The sequence below is a fragment of the Rhinichthys klamathensis genome, unplaced genomic scaffold (genome assembly GCF_029890125.1).
Source record: "Rhinichthys klamathensis goyatoka isolate OS25496 unplaced genomic scaffold, OSU_Roscu_1.1 h1tg000119l_1, whole genome shotgun sequence".
Classification (NCBI taxonomy): Eukaryota; Metazoa; Chordata; class Actinopteri; order Cypriniformes; family Leuciscidae; genus Rhinichthys; species Rhinichthys klamathensis.
Window position 1 is genome coordinate 1,406,255 of NW_026606656.1, and position 25,911 is coordinate 1,432,165.

At 36.1% G+C, this 25,911-nt stretch overlaps 2 protein-coding genes across 3 annotated transcripts; both read right to left on the reverse strand.

Annotated features, from left to right (window-relative positions):
* Positions 1-1,614: 1,614 nt before the first annotated feature.
* mpp2a (MAGUK p55 scaffold protein 2a) lies at positions 1,615-21,591 on the reverse strand. 2 transcript variants are annotated; one of them, XM_056255170.1, is made up of 13 exons: positions 21,498-21,591; positions 14,298-14,343; positions 9,783-9,886; positions 9,353-9,505; positions 9,105-9,260; positions 6,181-6,408; positions 5,652-5,783; positions 4,650-4,752; positions 3,923-3,991; positions 3,652-3,813; positions 2,807-3,009; positions 2,288-2,416; positions 1,615-2,202 (listed from the first exon to the last, which is right to left on the reverse strand). In XM_056255170.1, the coding sequence occupies exons 1-13, from the start codon at positions 21,561-21,563 to the stop codon at positions 2,026-2,028; spliced, it is 1,728 nt and encodes a 575-aa protein (XP_056111145.1). In that variant the 5' UTR covers positions 21,564-21,591; the 3' UTR covers positions 1,615-2,025. The 2 variants fall into 2 exon arrangements, with proteins under 2 accessions (XP_056111145.1, XP_056111143.1); XM_056255168.1 differs by having other exon boundaries at positions 9,783-9,889; positions 21,498-21,590.
* Positions 21,592-22,201: 610 nt separating this feature from the next.
* Positions 22,202-25,507, reverse strand: pyya (peptide YYa). The gene is made up of 4 exons (XM_056255198.1): positions 25,361-25,507; positions 24,456-24,643; positions 23,086-23,166; positions 22,202-22,528 (listed from the first exon to the last, which is right to left on the reverse strand). The coding sequence occupies exons 2-4, from the start codon at positions 24,641-24,643 to the stop codon at positions 22,504-22,506; spliced, it is 294 nt and encodes a 97-aa protein (XP_056111173.1). The 5' UTR covers positions 25,361-25,507; the 3' UTR covers positions 22,202-22,503.
* Between the last annotated feature and the right edge of the window lie 404 nt (positions 25,508-25,911).

A 25,911-nucleotide genomic window follows, 5' to 3' on the forward strand; every position in this document is an offset into this window, starting at 1 on the left:
AGTTACGTTTATCAGCAATGCAGATTTAAGCCAATAAAATGCGGTCAATATTTTTAGGGGATTTTGATGGAAAAGTCATGCATTAGTCATTCATTTTTTCACACATTATTTCCCCAAACATTTTATTTCAGATATCAGGCAATTTACAGACTGTTATTCTAATCATACACTGATTTTGCAAGTGAGACTATTATACAGTATCTGCCTCTAGCTTATACCATTATCTGATGTGTAGAAAATGTAATATCAATATCAAAACTAAAATCCAAATACCTTACACCTAGATATAAACAATAAAAAAACAATAAATAAATATTAGCTGCCAGAATTCAAGCCAAATACCATTGGCATGAATGGAAATTGGTGAATATTAATTAGCACTTGAATTATGTTTGTTCATAATAAAAAAGTAGAGAGGGTTTGTCTGTAATAAAAAGAGATATTTTCATCCAATAAGCATATACAGCATTATAATAAATATGTAACAATGTTTTCAGTGAATAAGATCAGATACACAGATGCATGCAGTGACAAAATTTTACACCGACAGCATCCGCATAGATATCAACATAAAGGTCTTAATGTCATGCTCTAGCACTGTTGCTTTCAATTCACAGATTAATTTCTAATTAGGGTGTCAACCTGATGTTTGGTCCTTCAACTTTTTCAAAAAAATAATTATTGCCACATTTTCATGTAGTATATGTAAATATAGCTGACTATGGTTGATATGGTGAACACATCTACAAAAACAACCATCTGAAATCAATACACAACTGCATTCAGTGACACCTTCTGCACACAGTATTATATTATTATAATTATATTTATCATGCTACTATCAGTGTGCTCTCAGTGTCTAAATAGGATCACATTTCTAAATATTCCTGCCCAAAATTTTAAAAAAGTACTGTAATGTGGATGTTTAAGAAACAAACTGTACACAAGTCATGTGCCTGACACAACAACAGGAGCTGAAGCAAAATACAGCCTTATAATAAAAAATATAATTCACTGAAACACTGTCTAATCATCTACCATCTATGTCATCAGAATTAATGTACACTAACCAGTGGATTGCAAAAAACAACATAACTTGATAAATTTACTTCAGTTGCAAATCTGCAAAAGACTTCAAACCTTATCGTTCAAACCTTTGAACATTTTATTTTTGAAAGTAGCCTATTATGCTCATCAAGGCTGAATTCATTTGGTAAAAATACAGTATAAAGAGTAATATTGAAAATATTATTACAGTTTAAATATTTTTTGTGGAAACAGTGATACATTTCTTTTCATTCTTTGATGAATAGAAAATTTAAAAGAACAGCATTTATTTGAAACAGAAATCTTATGTAACATTATAGATGTTTTTACTGTTACTTTTAACCAACCTAATCCATTCTTGCAGAATAAAACTTAAAAAAAAAACTAAACCTTTGAACAGAAGTTCATATATTATATTGTTTATATTTAAAAAAGAAAAATTGGTTTAAACATAAATAACAAAATTTGTGTTATGTTTATGCTTAAACTAACAAAAAAACATTTGCTAATGGGGTATCAAATTATTAATGATTAATTAAAGATATATTCTACAAAATATAGTTTTATCTTACACAATGTTGTGTCTGAAGTAAATTTATCTTATTCTTTGAGGGATTATTTTTACTGGACAAACAAAAAAAAACAGATCAAGACTAATATTTTTTGTAAGTAAAATTCACAAATTAATCTTTACTTTCAAAATGTGTTTGAGCAGAAATGTAAATACTCAGGCTGTAAACAAAAAGATTTTGTGACAAAGACTGTGGCTAAATTCTGACACAAGATATTCTGGTTTTGAGGTTTGTATCAGGATGTGTTTGGAGAGATGGTGATTCACAGACACACTAACTCCTGCACTCATATAAGAGACAGATCTCTCTGATCAGTATACACCCTTGGAACGAGGTTGATGATATAAACCAGGTAGCACTGATATAAAGTGTCACATAAAACATACAATAGCTGCTATACTGAGCTCTAAAAGACCCACCCAACCGGAACCCACTGCTGAGCTCCCTTTAACTGCTCTAAGGAGGATTGGAGGGTCCTGTACGCCTGTTCCAAATCGTCGTTCACTATGGTGAGGTCGAAGTAGTGTCCGTACACTCTTTGAATCTTGGCGCTCTCATCCACTGTCCTCTTTAGCTCTGCGTCCTGTTAAAAAGAGACATTTTTAGGATGGTAAAAACCAGATTTTTAATGAGAACCAAGTTTAGTAAACAGCTACTGTGGGACTTACTGTTCGAAGTTTGGTCGCCACTCCTGCCTCAATCCCAGATCTGTTTATGGTCTTAAGCACCTCAAACTCAGGGGCTTTGATGAACACCACATACGGCAAAAACTCTGATGTCCTGAGGACTTTTAGGGACTATGGGGAAAAAAATCTGAATCAAAACCTGGTTTTCATGAAATACTACAAAACCGCATCATAAAGGTTCCAAAAAAAGATTATAGAAGAACCATTTAGGGTTTAAAAGAACCGTTTTCTTTTTAGAATGAAGAACATTTTAATAATCAAAAGAACCTTTCACCACTGTAAAGAACCTTTCACCACTGTAAAGAACCTTTCACCACTGTAAAGAACCTTTCACCACTGTAAAGAACCTTTCACCACTGTAAAGGACCTTTTGTGCAATGGAAAGATTCCATGGAGATTCCATGATAGTTCCTTCATGGAACTATCAATGCCAATAAAGAACTTTTATCTGTAATAGTTTATAGAATCTCATCAATGTCTAGAAAGTCAGAGGACCCTTACCTGTGGGTTGACGTCCAGGATGCAGATGCGTCCAGCCTCCACTACTTCATGGATGGAGTCGATCTTGGTGCCGTAGAGGTTACCATCATATTCACCATGTTCAAGATAGTGACCAGCTTTAATATCAGCTTCCATCTTACTCCGGGATGTGAAGGCATACATCAGATTCTCTCTGTCTGCTGATTTGAGCTTCCTAGAGGTGTCTGCGGACATTGATACAAGAACAGCCCAGTGAACATTAGATCATTCTTTATTTTCGGTTTATTAACAGATTAGCGGCACAATTTCTCCAAAGAACAAATTCTCACACTAAAGGGAATACTACATTCACACGGGATGTCCTGTTCAAACAGCAGCTTGCTGTAACAGTAGTCTCGAGTACTTGCCAGTACAAATGAAAGTAGACGGGCTTTATGTTCACAGAAGCGGCTGAGCAAGAATTCCAGACCGACGCTTCGGTTAACAGTCATAACGTGCGAGATAAGATGCGAGTAGCTAAACGAAACATTTCATATTTGAAACCGGTTTACGGTAGAAATGTTAAACGACTGACTAACGTTAACTAATAAACTTGTGTCTAATTTCACCATTTTGAATTGAAAATAGGCCTAATAATTTACAGGATTCATGTAATGTAATTCGTGACTGGCAATGTGACGAGACGAAACATTAACAAATCCGTTATTATCACATTAGGCATAACTGTTATTATAATATTTTTTTAATTCTCCAAACTCCCCTAGCAAGATTCATTTTGGGACCTCTTTAAAACCCTGCGTATGGCCCTGGTCTGAACCCTCCTAAAAAGGAGAATTGCACCCGATATATACCCCGAGAAGACTCACAGGGGATGGTGGTGCCGTAGTGCTGAGGGTCTGACACTAGCAGCTTATTCTTCAGGCTTCGTCGGCCCACTCCAGGTGCACCCATCAGAATCAGAGTCTTCCTGCGGAACGGGGGGACTTTTGCAACCTCCTCATAGATCAGTAACTCATGCCTGTCAAAATCTTCCAGGGAATAAAATAGAAACAATAAATCGCATACCAATACCAAGTTTGTTGAGTGTTGAGTTTCAAAAGACACAAGATATGCTTTTGAAGAAAAGGAAAACCTAACCTGCATTTTTTGTAGTCAGGTACATCATTTTCTTCTTCTTCTTGCCAACCATTCCAGTGCAGAGATTGGCTGCAAAACACAGTGATATTATTTTTAAATAAAAACATTTACAGCATTATCGAATCTTAACTAAAGTGATGAGACAAAATGATTAGACATAGTAATGGTTCATATTAAATCCACCAGGGGGCAGTATACACAAATCAACCATTCAGTAGGGTAGATTTAAAAACAGTTGAAAGAAATTCATACTTTTATTCAGCAAGGACGCATTCAATTGATCAAAATTGACAGAAAATACATTTATAATGTTTCTTGAGCAGCAGAAAAACATTAGAGGGATTTCTGAAGGATCATGTGACACTGAAGACTGGAGTAATGATACTGAAAATACAGCTTTGCCATCACAGGAATAAATTGTAATTTTGTAATAATAATAATAATATATAATGTAAGAGAGAAGAGAGACAATTATGGCTACCAGTCAAAAGTTCAGAGTAATTAAGGTTATTTTATTAATCGAAAATATAGTAATATAGGGAAACAGTAAAACTGTAAAATATGATTACAATTTAAAATAACTGTTTTCTATTTGAATATATTGTAAAATGTCATTTATACCTGTGATGTCAAAGCTGAATTTTCAGCAGCCATTATGCCAGTCTTCAGTGTCATGATCCTTCAGAAATATTTCTGAAATGATTCATTAATCCATATATTTCTATACCTGCTGGTGACAGCTCAACATCTCTCTTCACAAAAGCTTTCCTCTTCTCCTCCAGAAGTTGACTGGGAATCAGGCCAGCACTGCCTCCCTCTACACGACGTGCCTGCAAAGATATATGACTCTAATGTACAGCTTTCAGAGGGTAATATTGTTGTATCATTGTTCTGTATCATAAACAAGCATAGTTTTATGTGTGTATGTTAGAAATTCCCTCGACTGAAATTTTAAAGAGATATCTTACATTTTAAATAAAAAGCAGATGCGACTTTAAGTCCTTTAAAAGTAGATAGTAAAATCTATCTGGCATGTCATTTTTGCACAAAAATATTGTAGCGCTTCTAAGGCCCTGTTTACACCTGGTATTAAGATGTGTTTTGGTTGATCCGAACACACAACGCTAAATACAGGTGTAAAAAGGGTCTCAAACTTTTTAATCTTGTCCACTTACCACCACTTCCAGAGGTAGTCGAAAACTCATTTGACCGGATTGCTTTCGTAGTGTAAACGCTCATGTGGTCGAATGCGTTTGAACAGCCACAAAATATCACATACTCTCCTCCTACTGACCTAATGCATAAACATTATTTGAAGCGCTAGCCAGACAGGATTTAAACTTTGGCTGGAGACCCAAGTTTGGTTTGAAGATAAAAAACATACCAAGCACAATGTTCCCTCATCATTTCTGATTTCTAACATGCACTTGAGACTATCAGAGCAGAAACAAAAGCTGCTGCTCTCTGTAAGTTTTTCTGTTTTCTCTGGTCGTGTTTATATGTAAAAGCTTTTTTCATCTATTAGATCGAAATATCTGAAAAAGTCCCTACACCCGCCCATAGATGCTCCCCTCGAAACAATCAGGACAGAAGTGGTTGAAAGTGGACAAAAGAGACGACTTAAAATACCAGGTGTAAACGGGAATGAGTATCCCTCGGCTACTTGATGTGATCGACCAAAACGCATGTTAATAGCAGGTGTAAACAGGGCCTAAGTTGACCAACCAACCTGCCACCAGTTCACATCTTCCTGGTTCACAATCTGCAGAATGTCTCCACTTAAGAACATCAGTCCCGCCTCCTTGCAAGGGATGAGGTTGTCATTGGCAGGGTCATAATCAAAATGGCACTTTACAAAAACCTGTAGAGACAAGGATGAGAGTGATCCAGACTGAAATATAGTTTACATTAAAGTGACTATTTTATTAGAAAATTGAAAATGATTCAAAAATATATTATATACAAAATGAGGTCAGTTGTCAAAGAAGTTATTCTAAAGCCTTTAACCTAAAATGCCCAGCCTATCTGAAAGTTAAAAAGAAAGACCCCATCAAACAACCATATAAATGTAGTCTGGACAGATGATAAGATCAGGAGGTGGATAGTGGAACGCTGCTGGAAGACTGTCTATAACATGCTTCTACCTTCCAGCTCACAATCCTGTCTGATCTCATAGTAAACGCATCTGGCTTTAACAGAGAGCGACTCACGGGACTCACTCCATGTCCCGTTCTGTATTTAGGGGGAGGGGATGGTACCTGTCTCGGGGGATGTGGCTCCTGGTAGCTGGGAAGGATTTTGAGCACCACACTGCCGCTGGTCTCCTGCAGCATCTCCTGCAGTACACGAGGGTCGTCGCCCACCTCTCTCCCATTCACCTCTTTGATGATGTCACCCACGTGGAGCAGACCCTGCTGGTCGATCATCCCCCCGTGGAGAATACGTGCAATCACCAGCTCTCCGTTCTCAATACGGAACGTCACACCCTGACATCAGAAACTAGTGGTCAAAACACTGCAAGCACTTTTTGAATTCGAGCAATGAATTTCCATGATGTTTTTATATTAATTTACTATTTTAGAGCAGAGCATACCAACAAAAATTGTATATTCACTGTAGAATTTCATATAATAAATATTTTTAGAGTAAAACATTTTTAAACAAAATATTAATGTTTTCTCATTTTTAGAGCAAGCATAACTATGAATTTCATTTAATCCTATTGTTATGCTCTGATCAAAAATATAATATTAGTATTATAATATATTATAATTTCATAAAATATTACTATTAATGCAAATATATTTGTTTAATATATGCATTCATACACAATGTAATTATTACTATGGAAATGTTCTACATGAAATCTATTTTCAATACATAATGTGCATTAATCTCATATTTAGGAACAAAGCATAAGCATAAATTTAGTTTAATCCTTTCATTATGCTCTGCTCTAAAATATAATATTTGTATTATAATTTAATATAACATTACTATTATACGTAAATATTGCAATATCATGAATAATTAAATAATTTAATTACCGTACTACGGTGACGCATTGCTGCCACATAGCCTACATATTATTTTTCCACTCAATTATGTCGTAATAACGAGATGTTATGTCTTAAAACGACATATTTTCTTGGCCTTATAAGGACATGTGTCATGTACAAAATATGCCTTTATCCACATAAAATTTATATAGCCTATCATGCCTTTATCATACTTCTACGTTCAACAAGCTGAAGCAAATAGTAGCAGCCCCCAATCAGAGGCGAACCTACACTGACTGGGGCCCCAGGCCAAATTAATCAGTGAGGCCCTTTTTTAAAATATATTTTATATAGGCCAATACTACAGGGTTTTTTATACAATATATTAATATATAAGATTTATTTTTGTTAATAGGCTATATCTTCATTACCTAGAGATATAATTAAACAAAAAGTAGTCAAAACACATCTAACAGAACATAGCCTAAGTTGTTTATTTTTTACAACATTGTGTTCTTATTTTTTTTAATTAACGAAATGTCAACCTTCGTCTTTATAACAGAAGATACAAACATCTTCAAGATACAGCCTACAATCTTCACATGTATAACGGATTGTCACCTTAAAAACAGTCCTTATGGTGGAATAAGCAATGCTATATAGAAATATATGGTTAGCATCTTAATTTAAACTTTATTTTATTATTGTATTAGTTCATTAAATAATTATGCTAACTCAACTAATTTAATTCAAAGAGCTGGATAGTGGATACTAATTACTAATTAAATAATGTCAACTATTAAATGTAGGCTATTGATTAGAGTTGCCATAGACTAAAGATTGTTCTAGACTAGTGGTCATTAAGCAATTAGGACTAATCGCACGTTTATATTCAATCCTGGGTGCATATATAGCCTAGGCCTATTCTGTAGTCTATATATGTTCATAAATAAATAAATCTTGCCGCAAAGCACAGGCTAATGATAATAAATGTGTCTGAAAAAATAACGAAGCATTTTAATTGTTTATTAATAAACTAGTGTTTTCTAAATCAGTGTAGGCTGCAAACATATCTCCATACATCTCCGCTGTAAAGTAGATGCGCCTTAAGAGAGAAATGCACCTTTCATACGGACAGGATTACATAATCAGATGGTAACGTATTTGCTTTCGATTAAATTTTTTTTGTTGGTGGACATTTCGAGCTTTATATAGATATATTTCTCATGTCTGTGAGGCTAGTCTATACGCTGTTTTTCAGTTGCTTTTTGAGACGCTCTCCAATTCACGGAGACCATGAAAGTGCGTCCTGTTCGTTTTCTTTTCTTTTACAATAAGCACTTTTTCTTTTTCTTGTTATTGTGAGTTTACACAAATAAAAGTAGTCGAATGATGTATTATTCTTTTCTGTTTGACCAGAAATGATGGAGTATTTGAAGTTGTTTCCAAATGCAAGTGATCGCGCCTGCGCCTCCATGTCATGCAGTTAGCGCGCTCCACGCTCCGCACAAACACTTGGATATGCGCCTAATAAAAGCGAACATTTATCTAGGTTAACGTTAGAGCGAGCGGCCATGCCAGACGGATAAGTCCTCTTCATGTTTAACAAATCAAGTCATGCATTTTCTACAGCGAGAAAGCGCTGCGGCAGTTTGAAAAGGGCGGCTGAAACACAACACTAGCCTCCAGATAAACGCCCAACGCTGGTGTTTTGCTTTAAATAAATTCGCCTTTGGTGAAAAATGAACCTTTGGTCTAATAAAACATTGGTACCTAGTCAACCGTTCTCTGAGATTTGTTTTCATGATAATCGAATGTAAAGAGTTTTATCTCTAAAAACTGTTTAGCGTGTAACGCTAGTAATGGGGGCATATAATAAGTAAAAAGAAATAGCTAGTTAATACCACTAACAAGGCTCAAAATAGCCCCACACGAACACAGTAACATAATGAGGGTCCTCTGTGCTCTGAATAATATTACTATTATATGGAAATATGATAATTCAATATATAATTTAATTAATATACAGCATATATTCACTACAGACATTTTGTATAATGTATATTAATCTCATATTTTAGAGCAGAGCATGACTATACATTTTAATCCTTTTGTTTAATATAATATGAGTATTATCATTTGATATAGCATTACTACAAATTATACACTGAATGCAGTCTCACCAAGTGCTCTCCAGCCACTTTGCGGATGCCCACCATCCGGATGGCATCAGCTGGCACGGGTACGCTGTTGATGGGCGGCTCCATGAAAGCGCAGGGGCTCGGGGGCGGAGTCTCACACGTCTGAGAGGCCACAGAGTCATGGGTCTCCAACAGAGACTGATCATCACAAGCATAGTGTGTCAGCCATAAATCAGACTGTGTATTACTCTCGTTTCATTTAACAGATTTGTTGAGCTGCAGCTGTGTACCTGGAAGTGCGGCTGGTTGAGAATGAGTGACAGCTCTGCGGCGGTGTTGCTGCGGTGTGTAAAGGGGCTCAACTCTCTCAGGATGTCCTGCACCAGCTCCACATTATTGTCCCTCACGGCCTCCAGCCGTGTCTCCTCCAGACTCTCTGCACTCTGGGAGATCATTTAGGTTCATATTAATTATCGGCTATTAGTTTGCTACTGTTGCTTGTGTATGTGTGTGTGTGTGTGTGTGTGTGTTTCAAATTTCAATTTAAAGTACTTATTTACATACAATATTGCCAAAGCATTATACATAGTAATGACAAGAAAAAATAAAATGTACAATGTTACAGTACCCACACAGCCATTTAATAAGTGGGATAATGAACAGGTTTTTTTGGCATGTTTGGGTCTGGAATTGCTCTACTGTATGCTATGCAGAACTGACCATAGGGCTCTCCATGATGCCCTTGAGGAAGATGAGGTCCAGGTCATTGGCAGTGGCAGTGGCAGAGCTGGTGCTGTCACTCAGTGTGTCCAGCATCTGCGGCACTGCTGGGGGGGGGGGGGGGGGGGGTAGAGACATTATTATGTAGCGGCTTATGAGATACTGTGCTCTTTGATCAAACACACACTGACACAATCTGTTATATATGTATATCTTCACATATGGAAGATATTGGGGTCTTTTTTTTAAAGTACGGCTCAACTGTATATGAAATATGAATTTTTTAGTGAATCCGTTTTGGTTTTTTTGCCAGACATTTGCAACAGTTTTTCCAGAACACTACATTTTTTATCAGGCCAGTAAGAAAGATTTCTTGAACTATGCCTTTAACTATTGAAATTTGACAGGGAGTGTTTATGATATGATGTAGAGGGTTTACACTACATATATATATACACTCACCGGCCACTTTATTAGGTACCCCATGCTAGTAACGGGTTGGACCCCCTTTTGCCTTCAGAACTGCCTCAATTCTTCGTGGCATAGATTCAACAAGGTGCTGGAAGCATTCCTCAGGGAGTTTGGTCCATATTGACATGATGGCATCACACAGTTGCCGCAGATTTGTCGGCTGCACATCCATGATGCGAATCTCCCGTTCCACCACATCCCAAAGATGCTCTATTGGGTTGAGATCTGGTGACTGTGGAGGCCATTTTAGTACAGTGAACTCATTGTCATGTTCAAGAAACCAATTTGAAATGATTAGAGCTTTGTGACATGGTGGAAGTAGCCATCAGAGGATGGGTACATGGTGGCCATAAAGGGATGGACATGGTCAGAAACAATGCTCAGGTAGGCCGTGGCATTTAAACGATGCCCAATTGGCACTAAGGGGCCTAAAGTGTGCCAGGAAAACATCCCCCACACCATTACACCACCACCACCAGCCTGCACAGTGGTAACAAGGCATGATGGTTCCATGTTCTCATTCTGTTTACGCCAAATTCTGACTCTAACATCTGAATGTCTCAACAGAAATCGAGACTCATCAGACCAGGCAACATTTTTCCAGTCTTCAACTGTTCAATTTTGGTGAGCTCTTGCAAATTGTAGCCTCTTTTTCCTATTTGTAGTGGAGATGAGTGGTACCCGGTGTAGTCTTCTGCTGTTGTAGCCCATCCGCCTCAAGGTTGTGCGTGTTGTGGCTTCACAAATGCTTTGCTGCATACCTCGGTTGTAACGAGTGGTTATTTCAGTCACTGTTGCCCTTCTATCAGCTCGAACCAGTCTGGCCATTCTCCTCTGACCTCTGGCATCAACAAGGCATTTCCGCCCACAGAACTGCCGCTCACTGGATGTTTTTTCTTTTTCGGACCATTCTCTGTAAACCCTAGAGATGGTTGTGCGTGAAAATCCCAGTAGATTAGCAGTTTCTGAAATACTCAGACCAGCCCTTCTGGCACCAACAATCATGCCACGTTCAAAGTCACTCAAATCAACTTTCTTCCCCATACTGATGCTCGGTTTGAACTGCAGGAGATTGTCTTGACCATGTCTACATGCCTAAATGCACTGAGTTGCCGCCATGTGATTGGCTGCTTAGAAATTAAGTGTTAACGAGCAGTTGGACAGGTGTACCTAATAAAGTGGCCGGTGAGTGTATATATATTATACATATATATATATATATATATATATATATATATTAGGGCTGGGAAACGATTAATCGCGATTAATCGCATCCAAAATAAAAGTTTGTGTTTACATAATATATGTGTGTGTAGTGTGTATAATTATTTTGTATATATAAATACACACACATGCATATATATATATATATATATATATATATATATATAAGAAAAATGTTTTATTAATATATCAAATATTTATATTTATATATAATATTAATTATGTATAAATATATATAAAGTATATACATGCAAATATTTCTTAAATATATACATGCATGTGTGTGTATTTATATATAGGCTGCAATATACACACTACACAAACATATATTATGTAAACACAAACTTTTATTTTGGATGTGATTAATCGCGATTAATCGTTTCCCAGCCCTAATATATATATATATGTTTTTACTGTATTTTATTTTTTATTCTAAACTGTTTTAATTGTTCTTATTTCTTTTGATTATTTTAATTTCTTCTATGTAAAGCACTTTGAATTACCATTGTGTATGAAATGTGCTATATAAATAAACTTGCCTTGCCTTGCCTACAAGACTGACCTTTTCGGGTAGATCACAGAGCCCCTTAATCTATGAGTTTCTTCAGAATCACACAGTATGTATTAGCAGACACTACAGGGCAAGAAAATGTCAAGTGGACCTCCACTCTAAAAATGGATCTATTTTACAGTTCTATTTAGAACTGTATCGTCTTGAAGAATCCTTTATATGCTGAAATGGTTCTTTGTGTTAGAGTTGAGGGTTCTTTATTCCCACCTTTTTGTTTTTCAAATCTGTAACTGTCAAAGCCTCCTCATTACTGATTTTCTGGAGCTCAGCTACAACTACACAGACTGTCAACACACTCTCAACAGGTAAATTACTTCTTTCTTAAAATGTCAATACATTTTGTCACTTTTGTTTTTAAATATCGCAACTGGTTTCCAATCATGCATTTTTCGCTTTTACGTTTAACAGAACATGTAAGTGTGTGCAGCTCTGTTCAGCTAAGGATATACTCATCTTCTCTTCTCCACAAAGTAACAGAGATATTGAATTTATGATCCATATTGTTATTTATTTTTTTTATTATTACTTTATACCTAAACACCCAGTCACAAAAAAACATTAAAGCTATCCCATGACTTTATATCACTTTTGATATGACTTCATATCACATCAGTATGTGATATAAAGTCAAATCAAAAATTATTTTTGCTAACTTTGGCCGACATAAACATAATTGTTTTTACATAATCAATTGGAAGAGACAAACTTTAACTCTAAACTCAATTGTGTATTTCAGATGCTGTCACGTTACGTATCATAACCACATCATCTGCAGAGAGGAATTGTCACTCAGAATCTACACATAATGAAGGACATATAAAGACATCAAAGGGGATTGTGAATGTGAAGATATTTCACTGGAACTTTGTCTTCATTACATCACTATTGTGTTCAATGTAAATGTTATTTATTAATGTATTCAGCTATCAACTTGTTAGAGCAAGGTCATTTTTGCTACAATTTGCCTTGTCAATGAAAAAAATAAATGTACCTAATTGACACAACATGCTGGGGTTTCTTTTTTTAATGTAAACCCCAAATAAAGGCAACAAGATATAATAAGACCAGGCAGATAAAGGACTAAAAAAACATATTAATAAATAATATATAAAAAATAATATTAATAATACTAACAACTGTATGAAGATACTAATATACTAATATTAATGAAAATAAACTATTGTTAAAAATTAGGACCTTTATAACACTTTCAAAGCATGGTTCTTCATGGAACCTTAAACAGGGTTCTATTTAGCAACAAAAAGGGTTCTGCTATTGTTACAAGCCAAAGAACCCTAATTTGGTACTGTTTAGAAGCATTTTTCTTAAGATGCAGGGCATGATCTCACTAAAGCTGGGTTTCCCTGCTGTGCCAGCCAGCCATCTTTGGCACAAGTGTGTGTCCATGTTTACAGCGCCAGGAAAATCCTCACCACAATTAAACTACTTTCAATGATTTTGTATTTCATCTATTCTGTAATTCATATTGTGATCTGTACTGTTTTGCCTCGACTTCAAATTCTTTGAATGAACAGAGCCACAGCTATAGCTACTGCTTATGCCAAAGGCACAATACAACACTAGTGTGCTGTATTGACGCTAAACCATCTGCATTAGGGTCCAAAGAATTGCAAGAAAAAAACATATGCTGTAAATAAATACTTTTATATTAGATGTTCATTGTAGATGTTCATTTAAAAAAAGAAAAATCTTTTTGGGGGGTATCTCCAAATGGTTTATTTTCATTAAAAATAACCTAAACTTTTTTTTAAACTTAATTTTGCTATATGAAGATCACATTACAGTAAAACAACATCTGTAAACAATTTTAAAACAACAGATTAAAACAACACTGGAAGCTTTTCATCATGCATTTACCCTTTGTGTGGAAAATAGCAAAACAATATTTAATTTGGTCTATTTAGGATGGTCGACAAATTCCTAGTTATGACATTAAAATAAGCAAGACAAAGGAGTTGGTCATTTTATCATAAAAATCAACGCTATTTCCATCACATAATGCAGTTGAACAAAATACATCATTTGAAATGTGATAGAAATGACACTTGTGGGAATATTCACGACAGTTTAGAAAAAGTGAAAAAAAATCTTCTGTGATGCATGTATGTTCACTTTTGGACATTGTTATTGGACACATCAAATAAACTAGAGACAGTGTGAACAGTTTAAAAGTTATTTTATAAAAGTCCACAGGGCCAAAAACACTCTTAGATGATGATGATACTTACCATGCTCTGTGCCGGTGGCTGCCACAGGCATGTTTGAAATCTGCAACTAAAGCATCAGAGAGAGAGATTTAACATTAATATTTTACATCATTAGGACTAGAGGGTAAAGTATAAACAAAGAAAATATGGGGAATAAAAATACATGTGAAAGAGTGGGGCATTTAGTAAGCTTTGGTTGCTATGACGATATATACAATAAAATGAGACATGCAGTCTTTGTGTGCGTGTTAAGAGGTGGGAGGGAGAGAATGAATTGTTTTTAGGGGGGTGCTTAGATTCAGCCGTGTCCTCAAAATGAAACAATGACAGGGAGCAGGTGCACCCGTCGCAGGAGGAGAGAGGGGAGATGGACGGTGGGAGTGACAGAAGTGCTGAGAGAGTAAGACTGAAAGGTTTTATATGTATTTATTACACAGCTTTCTGGAATACTTGTTTCAGATTGGTCAATCGCTGCATTCTACTGTCAAATATTTCTGTATAATGAACTAAACTGGATAACTGACTGTTGTTCCAGGCAACAGATTAACTCCAGTCTATTTCTTCCCATATAATAAAATGATTTCTAACAACCAAATCAATATTTCATGTCCATTTATTTAGATAGATAGATAGATAGATAGATAGATAGATAGATAGATAGATAGATAGATAGATAGATAGATAGATAGATAGATAGATAGATAGATAGATAGATAGATAGATAGATAGATAGATAGATAGATAGATAGATAGATCCCCAAATGTTCCTGCTCTGAAACTCTGTAAATGGTTTCCTAGTAAGCAAGTACAATAATCCTTCAAAGACCTGAAGGATCAGAGGAGTTTAAGACCTGACACCTGATCCTCTCTCTCCTTCTCATTTGCTCTCTCTCACACACTCACACACACACACACACACACGCACACACGCACGCACGCACGCACGCCCATATATGTTGGGTGTCGATGTGTTATGGGGAATTTTCATAGAAATAATATTTTTATACTGTACAAACTGTATAATGTATCTCCTAATCCTATCCCTACCCGTAAACACAACTCTCACAGAAAACTTTCGCCATTTTTACATTTTCAAAGAGAGAGAGAGAGCTCATCACGCCTCATCAAACTATTAGGCAAACAATTATTTTCTTGGTCTAGACATCTGTTGTGTTTCTCACGAACAGGAGCTGCACTGTCAATCATATTACAAAACAGGATGTACTGTAATGAATGTACTGATACAGCACACAGAGGGCAATAAATTAGCTGTGTTTACTCTAGAGACGATTACTGCCTTCACTACTTACTTATGGTCAAAGACAGATCTTCCCATGGGCGCATTAACAACGCACCGTTCTACTAACATTATGAGGATTTCAACAGAAATTATGGGAACGAAAAAGTATTCCTCAAAAATCCCATGCAACCATTTTCACATACACTGTATGACGGAGGTGGTTGCTATAGCGATTCCTTCACATGTTACGTAGGCTATGAGCTGAGTAGCTAGCCTACTTCCCTAAAGGGGAAAGTAGCTGCCTAACATACCAGCTGCACAGAATTGAAGCTGAATTACTTAAGAATCTGGACTATTTGAATGCTTATTATGCAGATAGTTCACCCAAAAATGACAATTCTGTCATCATTAATCACCTTCATGCCATTCCAAACCTGTATGACTTCCTTTGTTTTTTTAAAGGATATATTTTGAGAAATGTCTCAGTGTTTTTTTTTTTCTTGTCTATACAATGAAAGTCAATTGGTACCAAAACTGTTTGGTTACCAACATTCTTCAAAATTCCTTTTGTGTTCCAAAGAAAGACCGTCATAAATGTATGAAATGACATGAGAGTGAGTAAATGATGACAAGACAGAAATGAAAGAGAACAGTCCTGAAATCTCTTGAGTCCGTACTCTATATGTATATGAGGTAGAGGTCAAACAAGGTCAAATAAGCCTGCTTTTGACACTCTGCTTTTAGGAATTTAAATAATTTAAATAAAAAAATAATAATAATAAATTCAAATTTTGCATTTCACCTCTGCTCTAGCTTGTTTCCTAGTCTAGCTTTCTAATAAACCTGACATTGTACACTGTTAATAATGCATGCATGCGTGTGTGTGTGTGTGTGTGTGTGTGTGTGTCTGCTAAATGCATAAATATAAGTATGTAAATTGAAATTCCTGGAAGGACTTAGACTCATGACTTATTCTATCCACTTTATAAAAATACATTGATTTTGCTGGGCCATGAAATAAAATAATTTTTAAGCAAATGAAATTAAGAAAAACATTTCCACATTTTGGTTCTAATAATTGCAATAGTCTACATAGTATAATTATTTTAATAATCTAAAGAACAAAACATAAAGCATAGGAGCTTTGATCATGTGGTTGTGTGTGATGCTAGTGTGAATCTGTTGTTTATGTAGCGGAGATCAGTCCTGGTGGGATGGAGAGGTCAGACTTCACACACACCTCCGTTTCGTTCTCACACTCTAGCTTATTCACAAGCATGCAAGGCTCAGAGTGATGCTGCTATACTGCGATAAAGTGTCAGTTCAGTTCATTTCAGTTCAGGCAAACACAGACACTCATTTAAATGGAGTCTAATGTCTCACTCAGCTCATTTCCAGCACCTCCTTTGTTAAAAACAGGTCTTTATTAAGGGGTGTTGGCTGTGCTTTCTTTGAATATATAGGTGTTGTGAACGCCTTTAAGCGCTTCTGATTTCTGATTGTCCACTAGTTACCATCTTTAATCACAGAGCACCTCAGGGCTCCATCTTCTCGCTTTTACCCACACAAAACAAACTGGTTTTATTGTTAACCTACAGGCACACAGCTTGAGAATAACAGGACATAAATTGTTCCTCTAAAACTTTAAATATTAAACACCACAGTTAGCAAAATATTAGCACAAATGTTGCTGGGGGAAAACAAAACAAAGCAAAGCAAAATATCATGTCAAAACTTAAAAATAAAAAAATAAAAAAATACACAGCGGGCCCAATATATATTTGAACCATAAATGTTTGAATAATAATGCAAACAATTGATGCTAGTTCTTTCCAAGAGTCCAAATCAGTGTTATTTTAGTATCTGAGATACTATTATAGTTTTCACTAATATTTTGGAATTGTTTTATATTCATTTTCTTTTTTCATTTTCGTTTTAGCTAAAGTTTTAGTAAATTTGTTTTGCCATTTTTGTCAGTCGTTTTTTTCCCCCCAATATTTCTATGCAGATTTTATTAATTTTTATTTTGTTTTCAGTTTTAGTTATTTTAGTACATCAAGTTAAACTAAATAAAAATGAAAATTGTTTAAACAAATTTCAATAATAGTTGAATTTTCTTTTGCAATATTTTATTGTATTTCAGTTAACGTTTTCTTTTTTTAAGTAACACATATTCTTAAGGTTTTAAAACATTTAGAACAGGTATTGATTAAAAGTAATATATATATTTTTAAAAACAGTACACCTCAAAAACAAAGCAAACTATATGGATCAACTAAAAATCATGGATCTGTTTTCGCTTGCCTTGTATTAGCCTATATATTATATTACATTTAATATTTATCTTTTAAATAATTCATCAATATATTTTAATTTAATTAGATTTGCAATAATATCTGAAAATTACTCCTAAACTCCAAAAACAAAATAAAGATAAAATAAATCATAAATAAAATAAAAAAAGTTCTGTCAACTGCCCGAAACTCTCTCAGATGGCTTTAGCTGAAGGGTCTAATATTTGATGTCAATTCCCAAATTCCCATGGAGAGCTGTCAGCTAAACATGGGATATGCTCAAGCTCACATTTCAATCTCATTACCAAAAAGACTGCACCACTGTGTTTCGGCCAGGTGTGAATCAATGCAAACTCAGCATCTGAGTGAGATCCCATGAGAGAAGGCACGAGGGGGTCTTCCTCTAGCCCTTTATAAAAGGGAGGGATGGTGAATTTATCATGTATTGGCAACTCTTGAGGCCCACACCTCCTTCCATTCCCATCCTTCCTGCAGACCCCGCTGAGCCCCACCGTGCTAATGACACCCTGGTCTGGCCCTGCCCACATCACAAGCAGCCACGCTCTCCATCTGCTCCCTTTGAGCCAGAAAAAGGCATGGCCCATCTGTCTCCAGCACAGACAAATACATCTGAGTCCCCTTTAAGGAACCATAACAAGAAGCTGAGACTATGCCAGATTATTCTCTGCTTTTAATCACCTGATTTTGACAGCACATAAATAATATTCCTATAGGCATTAACGCTTTAAATCTGCTAGTGTAATGGTATCATAAATAAGTTTTCAGTCACCAAACACAAAATAAAAGCACCACCAACCATCAAGTTTTTATTCCTTTGTGCTTTAATACATTTTTAGTATTGAATAAGTGAACTAGGCAACCCATATGGCGTTATTATCCTGTCCAATGTCGAGAGCGCATTATTGTAGCGCGAAAGTACATTAATATTATGCGCGAGCGTGAATCTCTCTGCTCGCGCGCGGAATATGATGTGCCGAGCGTGAATCTCTCTGCTCGCGCGCGGAATATGATGTGCCGAGCGTGAATCTCTCTGCTCGCGCGCGGAATATGATGTGCCGAGCGTGAATCTCTCTGCTCGCGCGCGGAATATGATGTGCCGAGCGTGAATCTCTCTGCTCGCGCGCGGAATATGATATGCCCAGCGCGAATCTCTCTGCTCGCGCGCGGGAACTGGGCACGTGCTCTCAGATACACTTCTCTTGTAAGAATTCTCTCTCTGGGCTGAGTGGGCTCGCTGCCTCGCTCAGAGAATATGCCTGCACTTAAAAACGTGTTCAGTGCAATCGCGAATTGCTCCTCTTCCCCAGCTAACAATTGTAGGTTATAAGAACGTTTTCATAACGTTCCCATTAAGTTATAAAAACGTTATTTCTGAATGTTCTAGGGAATTTCAAAAAGTCCAGTTTTTTAGACGTTGTATTAACGTTATTTCTTGGTTATAAGACCGTTCAATTCTCCCGTTATGTAAACGTTGTATTAATGTTATTTCCTGGTGATAATAACGTTAGAACGTTCAATTCTCCCTTTATATAAACGTTGTATTAACGTTCTTGCTTGGTTAACTTATAAGAAGTTATTCACACGTTCAATTCTCCCATTATATAAACGTTCTCTTAATGTTTTTCTAAGATAATGAAAAACGTTTCATTCATAACAAGGTAGCCTATATAATAGGCCTATAGAACCTAAAACAAGAACTTTCAGATTTTAAAATTAAGACAAAAATAAATAAAAAAGACCCATGAATCATGTCTATAATATGTGTAATGTAGTCCACTGAAGTCGAGTTGAATTGAACCCAAGTAGGCCTATAGTTTATTCCAATAAACCGATTTGGGTTGAAGTGACCATATGAAATTAACATGAACATAAACTTGGAAATTGTTGTAAAAATGAGCTATATAAATTAAATTAACTTTAACTTGTGGATGTCATTGGTTGTTTTTGGTCATAATCCTTGTCCTTGTGTTCCCATTGTCTCTTGTCTAGCTTTGTTCCCTGTACCATTGTTGGTGATTCTATGTTTAGTCCAAGTTTATGTTCATGTTAATTTCATATGGTCACTTCAACCCAAATCGGTTTACTGGAATAAACTATAGGCCTACTTGGGTTCAATTCAACTCGACTTCAGTGGACTACATTACACATATTATAGACATGATTCATGGGTCTTTTTTTATTTATTTTAGGTTCTTCATATAGGCTAGGCCTATTATATAGGCTACCTTGTTATATAAAAAACATTAAGAAAGGTTTTAATAATTATTAAAACATTTCTTAATGTTTTTTTTATTGAATGAAACGTTTTTCATTATCTTAGAAAAACATTAAGAGAAGGTTTATATAATGGGAGAATTGAACGTTTGAATAACGTTCTTATAACATAAAGGGAGAATTGAACGTTCTAACGTTATTATAACCAGGAAATAACATTAATACAACGTTTACATAACGGGAGAATTGAACTTTCTTATAACCAAGAAATAACGTTAATACAACGTCTAAAAAACTGGACTTTTTGAAATTCCCTAGAACATTCAGAAATAACGTTTTTATAACTTAATGGGAACGTTATGAAAACGTTCTTATAACCTAAAATTGTTAGCTGCGGGGAAGAGGAGCGATTCGCGATTGCACTGAACACGTTTTAAGTGCAGGCATATTCTCTGAGCGAGGCAGCGAGCCCACTCAGCCCAGAGAGAGAATTCTTACAAGAGAAGTGTATCTGAGAGCGCGTGCCCAGTTCCCGCGCGCGAGCAGAGAGATTCACGCTCGGCACATCATATTCCGCGCGCGAGCAGAGAGATTCACGCTCGGCACATCATATTCCGCGCGCGAGCAGAGAGATTCACGCTCGCGCATAATATTAATGTACTTTCGCGCTACAATAATGCGCTCTCGACATTGGACAGGATAATAACGCCATAAACCCACTCCACAATGGTTTCGAATACAATTACAAAATCTCTTGACACCAAAGAAAGTGTAATATATAAGGACATGGGTGCGATTTCGGACACTAAAACGTCCCAGAGCTGTTATAATAAATTTGCGACTTCATGGAATTCGACCAATTACATTAGAGGACCAGAACTAATTGCTGTAGCCTATAATAATGTCTACTATACTTTTTAGAGCTCTCAAAATGCTCTTCATAATAATGTTTTAGTTATTTTGTAGCCTATACCTTCGTTACACCCTTAATAAAGTAGGCCTAGCTCAATTCATAGGCACTATAAAGTGTATCTCTACATTCTGATCACAGGTTCTCTTGCAGTTATTCAGTGAATAACTGTAATATAAGTGCTGATAATAATGAAAAAAAGGAGGTTCAAGAATTTAACTCACCGCCAACAATATGGAGAAGCAATACCAACAAATATCTGATGCAGTCCTAAATTACACTAATTAGCATTCACATTTCACTTAAACTTGATGAATAAAAGAATATCATGCCAATGGAGAAACAAAAACTCCCGACGCGTTAAACAATAGATGAATTCATCATTTCCTAACCGTGTAACGTTAACAACAATAAGACGACAACACAATACAGATGAAACGACTATATGGTTTGCATCCCTAAATGAATACGTTTAGAGGGCTACATCAACACGAAAAATAGGTCATTCTGAAATTATTTTTATCATAAAAAGAGATACTAACCTTTCCCGTATAGCTTCGTTGCGTTGTTTTGATTCTATGAGAGGTGTCTACCCCGCTACAAAGCATCAAATCAGAGTCTAGTCATTGCGTAGACATAAAGGGGCAACGCTCAAATGTCTCAGAAGGTGGGACCCACCAGCTGATGTTTAGCTATAGGGCCGCGTTAACAATAGAATGTTCTCGACAGCCCGCTTTAAATGTTCTCCATTCATTTACATAACAGTGCCAAACAGTTGAGTAATGTGCATTTGCAGGTTCAACAGCGAACATTTCTTCTGCTAAATGTGTTTAAAATAAGTCGAGACCATCACGTCATTAAATAAATATTACCACACATAGTGACCCTAAGTGTTATCTTTCATTCATTTACATTTTGCTGTTCAATAATTGTCTGAGGAGTTGTTTTTGTAGAATGAGATGTTAGCAATGACTTCTGGTCAAAATGTTTTATAAAATTGAGGTATTTTGCCTAAATGTTATTGACGCGTGGAATCTAAAAGAGTTTTATTTTATGTTACAGGAGGGACATCTGCTGGTCATTTAGAAATAACCTTATAAAGAGAACAACTAGGTATTTTGAAAATGTACTACGATCAGACTAAATTATATTAAATAATAATAATAACTTAAAATAAACCTAACTTTTCATTTGTCTTTACGGTATATGGTACAGCCTTTCCAAAAACCAGAGCAAAATAAATAGCCAGATTCATCCAATAAACTTTTAATCACATATAATTTACATGGTACAAACGAAAAAACATAATTTCTGAATGACACAATGAAATATACACACATACACTTCCATTGATAGTTCCTATTATAATATATTATGTACAGTTGTTAATAGTGAGATTTGTTCTGTGCGCACCAAAGAAAAAAAGAGATGATGTATAATAAAGAGATGGATGAGGTTGTCTGATGTTCTCATTTAATTGTCTGGAGGTTTTCTGTGGGAGGCACAGGTGGGCTTAGCTCAGGACAGTCAACACACGGTCACTGAACTTCACCACATATAAGAGTCATCATATCTGAAAGAGACACATGTAAAAAATAAATAAACAATCAACTTTTTTTTTTTACTGACATCAATATAGTTTATTCCCTATTCCGAATGTTTACACTGATAGTATTTCACCTTTAAATCTTTCCATCTTCTAATCAATGCTACAATTTCTGTCAGTCTATTACAGTTTTCAATTAGCTAGCACAGTGTGACTTTTTATTTTGAGGCCTAATAAGGGCTCTTAAATGTCAAGGCCTTTCAAATATTCACTGTGCGTCATGTTCCCTAACCCACTCCCTTCCTGACGGACAGAGAGAAAAGGAGCCAGGGATCCATCTGTCCCCTTATTCCTCAACAGGTGTGAAAAATTCACGAGTTGTCCTCCTTCCCATTAACACACAACCTATCACCCTTTGTGAATGAGTTCAGAGGATTTTTAAAAAACTGCATTCACCCCAAATACCTTTAGAATACCATGTAAATCAGGAAACTTTTGTTTATCTGCTTTATTGTTGTAAATATACTAACAAGCCCATTAGCAATTAACATTAAAATTATAGCTAAAGTAAAAAAGACTCCCACCTTGATCTCTGTTTGTGCTCTGTATCGTCCCCGAACAGCAGCTCTGCCATCACATCTTCCGAAGTGGACCTTTTCCCATACCTGCATGTAAGAAATATGACAATTTATTCCCTCATTACTTCATTCCATCCGTGTATCTTAGCTGGGAACATTTCAGTACTGAAATAATGATCTCAAATTGCTCACACAGTGAGCTCACTGTGGTGTGTGAAAGTGTCAGAAAGTGAAAAGAACTAGTCAGCCCACTTTATCTGTCAGACACCAATCACCGATATAAATACAAACTGTCTTTTCACCCCAGACGTTATGAATCTAATTTAGCAGTTCAATGTTTTTTTTGACTGCTTGAAAGCTGAATGTGTTTGAGACATGTCACCTAGAAGACTCTGACATTTATCTCACAGATGATATGAATGAAGCCTCTAATCTTTAGAAAAAACACGAATGTCAATTTTAGAGAACATTTAGTGGAAATGGAGCAAAGAGTTTAAATATGGACCTGAGACAATTGAGTATTATTTCTCTCAGAACAGCATCTTCCAGATGAATAGGCCTATGCTGAAAACAAGCTAAAAGGGCATTGGGTTGGCACTCGAATAAAAAAACAATTTCATGCTCAGATTCCTCCTAGATGCCTACAAGCAACATCAATGAGTCTGAGACTAAACTAATGTTATAGCTATTTCTGAAACATGAGCTCTACAGAATCCCACCTGCGGACATCGGCAATACTTTGTGAAGTGGCTATATTCATTTAATGTAGTCACGACTGTGACATAATCATGGTTTAGCTGCTTGAACCATCACGTCTGTTTGTTTTATCTCAGATAGGCATCATATATTTTCATTTTGACCTCTTATACAGGCAAGACTTTAGGTTCTTTGGTGGACTAACAGAGTATGAGGCCATGGAATAAAGGTGTATTGTGGGGAGAGAAAATAATTTAATGTAAATGTTTTTATTGGAATGTTTTGCTAGCTCTGAATGTCAAAGGCCTGTTAGACTATAAATATGTAAATAAATGTAGTCCTCTATAGGACAGGGCTGCAGAGAAACATCAATCTATGACAGACGAGAACCCTATTCAATCTTGGAGGCTTCTCCGAGGTGCATCTGTTGGGTTTTATCACTCTGATTTGTTATATGAAGAGCCTTTGGCTACTGAAAAGTGGACCATAATGCAATTTTAGAATCCTATTGCAGAATTTAGTCATTTGTCCTGATATATTAATGGGAGACAGTGCACTGACACTAACGGGAAATGATTTTTTTTTTATCATGGTCACCTGTTCGGGTGATAATAAGAACATTTTAAGCAAAGATAATAACTACAGGTGCGTTTGTATGATACACCGCGTGTCTTTCTCACCGTTGTCTCGTGATGAGGTTGATGTAGTGTCTCAGCGCGGTGTAATATTTGGCGAGTTCCTCCGGAGCAGCGTCGTCTCCAGGATTCTCTGGTTTCGGCGGATAGGCGTCCACAAGCGTCCCGAGACACAGGAGCACGCAGAAGAGAAGAGTAGCGATGACGGTCCAGGGCTTCAGTATGACAGCCATCTGAAAAATACAACTCGCTTTTTATTTCCTTACATGCAGTACACGTGTGGACTGAGTTTTATAAAACGTCTGAATGGATCTAAGTGAGGGAGCGACAACAGGTGGGAAAGCGTAAATCGGTTTTTGATATGCATATTTAGCCTAGTAGTTGTGTAAGATTCTGATTTGCATGATAGCTGCATGTGCACGCTACACTGCAGTCAATACGATTGCAAAAACTTACAAAATATCTCTTTGAAATTCGGAATTATTTGTCAGAATTATCATTTGAATCAATCGAAAGTTAAAAAACGAAAACAACTGAGATCAAGACGGTTTGAACTGCATGAAGCAATGAATCACTTTGGTTTGCGTAGAATACGATAAAAACTTTTGTGAAGTGATTGAATAATACCCTAATAATTATGAATACATTTTTATTTTAATCTAGTCTATCGCGCCTTTTTCATAGCAGATAATTACAAGTAGTATAGGCTATGAATGAACTTGACTAATTGTTTGTGTCTGCTGTCCATGGTGCTGAATGTGCTCGTACTAACAAAAATGACATATACTGAAAACATATTTTGTATCCGCATAGCAAACAGAATGAATTTAACATTAATGGAAACAATAATGCCTAGATTTCCCACAGCACTTCAAGTCAAATTTATCACGTAACGCAACTCCTGATTTGGCGCCTCCACATGCAGAATGATAATCACAATAAAAACTTACTTTCAGCAGTTAACGAGTTTAGGTACAGTTATTTCTCTGGACTGGAACCCTGAAGTTTCTTGTTCCAATGTTCTTTTTGCGTCTCCCGAATCTTTGTGAGGTCTCTCAGCAATAAGAAGTTACACTCACGGATCTGTCCTGCCTGCACCTCAAGTGCTTTATATACAGTGCTGCGCCTTGCGTAAACACGAGCCGGGCGGTGGAAATGACAGTAGCGCTGCCCCCAACTCCACATCATATACGTCAATCATAAACACATTCGTAATACAACTCACTAGACATTTTCATCAAGATCATTGCTGATGTTGAGTTGCAGATCAGTTATTATTGAATATGAGACGTAAGTTAAAATGAACATGAACATGACAATCTTGAAGCTTACATGATTTTTTCATGAAAGTTTCTTATTAAATATGTAGGCTACCTTATTCTTTATGAGCAGATATAGCCTAGCAACAAGGGTCTGTCAATTGTAATTCAATAATCAAGTTCAGATTGTTTTGCGTCAGTACGCAGTTTTTGATGAAAGGAGTTAAGTTGGAGTGGCATTT

Coding starts and splice junctions, on each gene's coding strand:
- pyya (XM_056255198.1), bottom strand. CDS start 24,643: ATGGCTGTCATACTGAAGCCCTGGACCGTCATCGCTACTCTTCTCTTC. Junction 23,167..24,455: donor AACCTCATCACGAGACAACG/GTGAGAAAGACA, acceptor TCTTACATGCAG/GTATGGGAAAAGGTCCACTT. Junction 22,529..23,085: donor GAGCACAAACAGAGATCAAG/GTGGGAGTCTTT, acceptor TGTCTCTTTCAG/ATATGATGACTCTTATATGT.
- mpp2a (XM_056255168.1), bottom strand. CDS start 21,563: ATGCTTTGTAGCGGGGTAGACACCTCTCATAGAATCAAAACAACGCAA. Junction 9,890..14,297: donor AGCCACCGGCACAGAGCATG/GTAAGTATCATC, acceptor CCCCCCCCCCAG/CAGTGCCGCAGATGCTGGAC. Junction 6,409..9,104: donor AAGTGGCTGGAGAGCACTTG/GTGAGACTGCAT, acceptor TTCTGATGTCAG/GGTGTGACGTTCCGTATTGA.